This window comes from Siphateles boraxobius, unplaced genomic scaffold, assembly GCF_051911475.1.
Source record: "Siphateles boraxobius isolate OS27281-9 unplaced genomic scaffold, OSU_SipBor_1 2, whole genome shotgun sequence".
Lineage (NCBI taxonomy): Eukaryota > Metazoa > Chordata > Actinopteri > Cypriniformes > Leuciscidae > Siphateles > Siphateles boraxobius.
In genome coordinates, this window is record NW_027508810.1 from 2,606,735 (window position 1) to 2,614,930 (window position 8,196).

The following is an 8,196-nucleotide window of genomic DNA, read 5'->3' on the forward strand; positions in this document are numbered from 1 at the left end:
GTCTTCCTGAAGAACACCGACACACTCGCTCGTTGTAGACAACAGCACTCTCAGAGACATCAAACCATCGGCTCCGAAGCGAAAGGCAACTAGTGCGTGCATCCACTTCCGTATTTATACCCGCGCTGCGGGGGCGGAGTGTGTGATGCGAATCACGCACGCCAATTACATTGGCTCGTTCAATAGTACTCGAAGAGGATAGGCTCTCTAGCGAGATCCCAATTCAGTTGACGTCGACTACATCTGACGTTATCGACTGAAAGGGAACTAGGTAAGAGATCCACAATCTATAGGACATTAGTTGTTTGAAATGTACCTTGAAGGTTTTTATTTTTTTAATAAGTAATGATTGAATTTTTTTTGTGCTTATCACAGTGATAATGACTAAATACATAAATAAATAAATAAATAGGGGAAACCGGGGATGGAAATAACACTTTTTATTTGAGCATCAGTAACTCAGTGGTTGTTTGTGCTTTATCTCTTAAACTTTGAAACATGATAGCCACATTTGTCACAATCACATATTTTGTGAGTTAATGTCAAACACAAAGAGTTCCATTGTTACAACATACTACTGTTGTAACACTAGCTGAGGATAGATGTAACAATGAGAGCAAATCTGCTGAAATAAGATCCACGCTATCTAATTTACACAATAACTTTATTGTAAAACAAAGAATAATCAAAAGTGAATTTAAAGTGACAAAGCAACCTGGCTACTTTAGGTTATGAAAGTCAAATAATTGTATCTATAGCTACATTTCAAAGATTGCTATAGGCAAAAAATTATCTTGATACATTTTTTTACTATCTTTGCTGAAAATCAGGTTATAAAATCAACATTGTTGGTCAGTCACATGCCACTTCTTCTGATGGAAAGGTGAATGTTGATTAATGATTTTGATGACATCACAACTATTTTCTGACTGGTCAAACTGGCAACTGTCTCACTCCGTGTTACAACACTCAGGAAATATTGACTGCTTCACGTGATCATGAAGCAATAGAAAACTAAGAAACTGCTGCTGGTTTCCAACATTTCTTGCCAATGCAAAATCACAAATCCATGTATAAAGTATGTATAAAGCTTCTCAGAGTCTTAAGTGAGTCAAAATTCTAAGAATGACGTAATTTTACTCTTATTCCTAGATTTCAGAATATGTGTGATTTATAAAGGTTCGTAAGTGTTAAGACTAGGTCTCAGCTCCTAAATTATTTAATAGTGCTGGTGAGGTGTCCTAACCTAGTTAAGAGTAACAAGATGGCAGCAGAGAGGAGGAGACCACTCTTTCCATCAAAGACATAATGTATTGGAGTTAAATTATGACAGGGAGTTGATGAAACGATAACATTTTGATCGTAATGGTATTCTTTTTGTACCTTGTAAGAAATGTAATAACTTCTCCCACTCTACAAATCAATGCTCTGACTGTAGTAATGAAAGCATTTTTGGTCGACTGGAAGAATGCAGCAGTGCTTAGAGGAAAATATTTAAAATGTTTAAGAACAACACACTAAAGTTAGTGAAGGTATTTATCTGACAAAATTATTTGGCAAAAAAGGCAAACTATGGATTAAAAAAAAAACGAATGGGAAAAAGAATACATTGACAACAACATACTCAGTTATTAATATTTCTCTGGTTCTATCTTGTTTTTGCATGTGTTCATAATTTCTTTGCATGATTTGGCATGTTTCATTGCATTATCACAAATAAAAAAATTGACTCCGAACTTCCCAACACATTTTTAATCATATTTGAATAAAGTGTTATTATGTACATTTTCCTAGGCTGCACATCACTTTTGGCCACTACTGTATGGCAGTTCATTGACTTTCCAACTGATCTTCAAACCATGTGCCAAAAGCAAGCCACTATAATGAGGATTGCAAGCTTCCTCGAGTTGTTGGAGACATTGATGGAACTCATGTTTGCATCATTGCTCTAACTGCAAATGAGGAGACATAAATATTAAAGTTTTAGTGTCTTAATTAAATGATTTTATTATAATACATGAAATGACTTGTGTCATGCTGCTGTGACTTGCAGAATCACTATTGGCTGATTCAGTGGTTGATGCAGCCATTTTGGGTTGACATCATTGTAGTCCTTAGTTCACAACGCTTAAGTCAGCACTTATGAATCAGTCTTAGGCTTTACTGAAAGTTGCTTTTAGCTTCTTTATAAAATTATACATATTTTTTTGACATTTAAGTCATAGCGTAAGACTATTCTTAAGAGCATATCTGAGAAGTTTTCTGCATACGGGCATAGGCTGAAATCGTGGGGGGTTTGGGTCAGTTGATGGTTGTCCCCCCCCCCTAAAAGTATCATTAAAAATATAATTAAAAACCATGCTATATACTATATAAATAATATATACATAAAATAATTGTGTACGTACTGTAGTAAAACAATACAAAAAATTTGTGTTCAGAAACATTTTGAGTCCGGTGGGAGAGAGAAACAAGTTCTCATGGATCTTATTCACTTTAATCACCGGATGAAGTGATTGTTTTCTCTTTAATACAGATGATGCTGTGTCTTTAATAAATTAGTCATGACAAAAAAAAAAAAGATGATATCCAATTTCTTTTTCCATGAGTCCGCTATGTCAGCGATTATAATGTTACCTAGCTTGTTTGCTAGCTTGTTTATTACAGTAGCTTGTTGGATAGTAAGTTACCCACTACAACTAACTAGCAATAAGCCTATGTGTAAACTGATATTAGGCTAATATTGTAGATCTACCGTTGTGTTGGGATTTGCTCAATGTGATGTTAAGTGTCAGATTAGAAGACTTGTCTGTCCCCGACAAAACCTAAAATACTACTGTATGTGGAGGACACAAGATAATTTAATAATTATAATGTGACAGCATGGTGAACCTATGAATCTAACTCATATTTAAACATCTTGATGAGCCTTTGTGTAAGTAGTACAATTTTGGTTATTATTAGTGTCCCCTTAGTGCTTTTTTGTTTATTGTCCCGCCTACTGTTAGATGAAATGTACGCCCATGCGGGCCCATGTCATGTGTCTATAGAGGTTTCAAGACCAAGACTATAACAAGATCATGACTGCATATATGTGGTATTGTTGCTGCTCTTTCCTTTCTCTTCTTTATTTTAAATATTTTTTTGTCTTTATTTTGTATCGGTCTTACTAAAACCAGACCAAGGTTCAAATGACATATTGCATCAACAGCCACAGGAACACTGCCACTGGACACAGACCATTTCTATATACAGCCTGGACCAACATTAGCATGCCAGATTCCACTTTCTCTGTGGATAGTACTGGTAAAAACCTTAGACAGTACACTGTATGATTTTAATCATATTTTACTGAGCGAGGCATCTGTTGGTCTGATACCACGTGTGGAATACTTAAGTTTGTGTGTTGTGATTTTTGCCAAAGCTTTGTTGAATATGTTGTAAATGACTTAAAACATCCAAAGGTAATATTGAACAATTTATTGAGCATTTCAGATCATTTCTATGTTCAGAATCTGACAGTTCTGTTAAAGGACACATAAGTTTAAAATCCCATGACATATGATTTCCTAAAAAGCCTGAAAGAGACATACATACATAAAGATACATACGCAAAGTTTGAATAATTGTAGTGCTATAACAAAGTAAATATTGCATAGAAAAATATTTAACTTTATACTTTGATTCTCAACTATTGTTAATATTACAAATAATAATAAATAAGAGCCAAAAATACTATGTTTCATTCGAGGGGACACACACTGTTAGAAACGAATTAGTTCCTATAGCCAAAGCACCAATGTCTTAAATAAAGAGCTCAGTATAAGCCGGTCACAGTTTGGAGGAGAAATGGTTGTATTTGTCCAAACCGCTGACCAGCACTGTGTCAGGAAAACTCCTGGGCCGCTCAGGGTCCTGTCAGGAAAGCACACATATTTATGATATTTACTGCTACTGTAAATATCTATGACGACATGATTTTGTAAACTGAGAGGGATTTTTACCTGGATTGGATAAGCACATGTAGGGACATATCGGATGACGTAGCCACAGCGTCTCCTATTAGAGGTGTTGGGATCACTGGCATGAACCAGAAGTCCATCATGGACCTGTGTGGGAACAGAATTCAGTCAATGAATGCTTGGAAAATGCTTAATTAAACTCAGACATCCACCTTATTTTTTAACATAATAGCAGCTATTTGTATATTGAACGAGTCTGGGTTCTGGTCTCAATCATACTTCTAGTTATTTTTAAACAGCTCATTTTGCTGCTTGATATTTCAAACTGGTTTTTCTTACCATGTTATTTTAAAGTATTGTTGTAATTATAAACACACTGGTTTGGAGCGCAAACAGTTTTACCATTTACTGCATTACTGCTATTCTTCTAGTTATTTACAGCGGCTAATGAATCAGAATGCTCACATATTTGCAGAAAATAGCTTACTTCTACGTCGAAAAATGAGGTGGATAAGATTGTTTTGATTTCTTTTGGTCAGTGTGTAATGGCCAAAATTTTGACTAGGATACTTTATTTCAATGGTCCAATTCAGATATTCTACTGACTACAAGTAACTATGCAACTACATGTAAACTTATTCTACTAACCCGAACCCTAACCTAACAGTCGACTCCTAATACTCTGGTAGTTGACATGTAGTTGCAAATTATAGTTAGTAAAGTGTCTAAAGTGGGCTATCGAAATAAAGTGTAACCTTGACGGGTAGTGTACCTGCATTCTGTCACTGCATATTGTTTTTTCGTACATTAAAGAAATGCCAGGGAAATACATATTCACACTCACAGACATCTGACCAGCTTGAAGGGGGCATAAGAGGGCATTCTCTGACTTCACCAGCTCCTCTGGGATCTCCTGATTGACACTCAGCATGTTCCCAGATCGTTTTGATTGGTGATGGGGCAGAAGACCGGAGTGGTGACTACCTGTTGGATAAATAAGGACAATTTAGACACTTCCCATTACAAACCAGACATAGAGGCACATGGAGCAGTGTTTGTACCTGGAATAACTTGTAGTGCTCCATTGTCCTCAAGTGAGTCATCAAGGGCAAGCCATACAGACAGAACGGGGCCTCCATCAAAACCCCAGTACCTAAAGACCAAAATATGAGGAAGCTGAGCCAATAGAAAACAAACAAATAAAAACACCATTAGATTTTGTGGAATGGTGCTTACGTCATGTCCTGGTGCCAGGCCACAAACGGCAATCCTTCCATCTTATCACTGCTCAATTGGATGACGCCATTGCTTTCTGGCTTCCTCACTGGATATTTACAAATGAATCTGGAGTCAAGCAGAATGACGTCTGGCCCCAGAACTGCAGTGACCACCTCAAGAAGCCGAGGGTGTTTGGCGAGGGCCATCACCCAGTCATTATCCTTGTGGATGTTATGAAGGTTGTAAGCAGTGTAATCTTCTCCTGTAAAAGAATACCTGGGTTATTTCAAATCCAAACCTCGAGTCCAAGCCAACAACAGGAATGCAGAAGTTCCACTGAAGTCAAGTAAGGTCAAGTCACCTTCATTTATGTAGCGCTTTTTACAATACAGATTGTTTCAAAGCAGCTTTACAGTGATAACAGGAATATAATGCAACAAAGTTTGTTTCTAGAAGAAAATAGCGTCACAGTCCAGCTTAAGTAAGTTCAGTGATGGTTCATTTTTGTTGTAAAAAAGTTATTAATTTAGTTCATCATTTATACATATATTCGCTCTGGAGAAACCGTGATGGCATTGTTCAGCTCGGTTCAGTTCTCATTTAATGGTGTCAATGCAGGCAGATCAATAATACCGAACCTCACCATGCTTTCTCTCCAGCTCAGCGAAGGCATCCCGGGCCCGCTGAAGCTCTTCTGGACTCAGGATGGGAAGAGCCGACAGATACCCGCGCTGCTTGTACTGGGCCTGAAGCTCTGCTGCGTCTCTGTTCATGTCTGAAAAGGCAGGGAAACTTCCGCTTGTTTGCTTCGTCTCTAGCTTTCTCAAGAGCTTGGCTTAATCTCAGCGGTGCAAACTCCACAGGGAGAGAGAACCTGTTTTTATAACCTGTGGTACAGAGACACAAAGATGGAAATTAAACTTTGGGTCCATGCTCAGTCTGGCATTTCCTTTTTTGACCTCTGAAAACCTCCTTGTCTTGGCCTTACACCTCCTCATTTATTCATGGCAAATTTATGCAGGGTTATTTATGCTGGGACAGAGAGTCCTATGGTGCCTGGAAGCAATGGTCCATGGGCAATTAAATGGGGAGAACAGCTTACTCTTAAGCACATAAGGGTGGAGGTGAGTCACAGCTAGCAGTTAAATGCTGGCATCTATAGCCATCTGTCTAGTACACTCATTTTCATTGCTAAAGTTCACAGAGTTTGGCAACAACCAGAAACACACACCTGAGTCTGAAAGCTGTTGGTTTCGTTCTGCTGAGTCTTTGTGCAAGCTGCAAAGATGAAAATAATAATAATAATAAAAATGAACAAATAAACACACTCAAACCTATAAAACAAATGAAAAAATTACAGAAGTAATGTAATTTAACAGCCATGCATGAAATAAAGATCAGCAATACCTGCTTCTTCTCTGCTGTTCAGGCTGTTTCTTCCTGAGGTGTTGTGCTCTTGACCATCAAATGGTGAATATTTATAATCATTTGAGAATTAGGCTCCTCCTCCATTACAACATCATACATACCTGTTAAGATTCCAGAGAAGAAAAGAGGGCATATTTTTAGCATCCTTTTTTAAATATCCTAAATATCCTAGGGTGTGTAAACATTGAATGCAGTATATGTTGCAATATGTACTGCTGATGATACTGGAAATTTCAAGGTAAGAGCATTTCCTTTTGTGAGTAATTATTTGTGTGTATCTGCCACTGGATTTTACTTAATCATCAAAACGCAACAGAAAGCTGTCATCTCTCAGCACGTGCTGAACGTGACCTTGTCACCTATTGGTCAACATTGTGGTAAAGGTAAATCATTTATTCAAAAATGAACACTTAGAGACTATACATCCCATACACATAGTTATTTTGTAAATATTGTACTATATATTAAACTATTTACATGTTTTTATCCATTCAAATCATCCTTACATACCCTGACTTTGTCTAAAGGTGAACAAAATAATGGCTTAAACATTTTATTAAAATAAAAAAATATTTATATTTGTACATATTTCTAATAAAAAAAAATCCATTTTATTACATGTGATGACATTTATAGCATTTTTTGTTTGTTTTTTTCTCTCTAATAATGATGTGCAACTAATATATATATATATATATATATATATATATATATATATATATATATATATATATATATATATATATATATATATATATATATATATATATATGTGTGTTGTCTAAAGAATTTGGGGGGCAAAATAATTTATATTGTTAATGTGTATTTTATTGAAACAATATAGTTGAACATTTCAAAGTAATTCTAAGGGACAAATTTTAATTGGTTATAATCTTAAAAAATACAAACAAACAAACAAACAAACAATAACAATACCTGACCTACAGTTAATGGCACCCCTGGTAAATATGATCAAAAAAGGCTGTAAAAAATAAATCTGCATTGTTTATTTAAACTCCTGTGAAACAAGAAGTCATAGCTAGACCATTTCATGTTCCTACCCTGGTGTGCTAAACAAAGGTAAATATGAATGGGAATATACTTCAGAGATATTTTACTCGTAAAAAATTCTAGGGGTGCCAATAATTATGGCCAACGTGTTTTAGAGAAAAACATGTATTTCATAATGTGACCCCCCCCCCCCCCCCCACACACTTTTAATTATTTTACTTCAATGAAAGATTAGATTTTTGCATTTTTTTTAAATGAAAGATCAAAAGGATAAACAATGCAGATTTATTTTTTACAGGCATTTTTGATCTTATTTACCAGGGGTGCCATTCATTCTGACTGAACTGTATATAACAGGTGCAAGAGCAGGTATGCGCATTACTGAGAGACAACCACATTTAATTTAAATGAATCATCATTCATATTCGTTTTCTTTTTCATTATAGATTTACTATTCTACACTTTTAACTTTTTAATGTTATTGTTATAATCTATTTTATTTGTTATTTTTATCCTAGTGTCAGTTGCTCTTGAACTGGATTTTTTTTTTTTTGGGAAACATGCTACCTAAATAATG

The 8,196-nt window shown here is 35.7% G+C and overlaps 1 protein-coding gene across 1 annotated transcript; it reads right to left on the reverse strand.

The window, feature by feature from the left end:
• Nucleotides 1–3,465: 3,465 nt before the first annotated feature.
• On the reverse strand, nucleotides 3,466–6,698 carry LOC143744183 (L-threonyl-[L-threonyl-carrier protein] 4-chlorinase). Its single transcript, XM_077235590.1, has 8 exons — nucleotides 6,588–6,698; nucleotides 6,412–6,458; nucleotides 5,824–6,067; nucleotides 5,199–5,442; nucleotides 5,024–5,115; nucleotides 4,807–4,946; nucleotides 4,005–4,109; nucleotides 3,466–3,915 (listed from the first exon to the last, which is right to left on the reverse strand). The coding sequence occupies exons 3-8, from the start codon at nucleotides 5,951–5,953 to the stop codon at nucleotides 3,832–3,834; spliced, it is 795 nt and encodes a 264-aa protein (XP_077091705.1). The 5' UTR covers nucleotides 5,954–6,067; nucleotides 6,412–6,458; nucleotides 6,588–6,698; the 3' UTR covers nucleotides 3,466–3,831.
• Nucleotides 6,699–8,196: the final 1,498 nt, after the last annotated feature.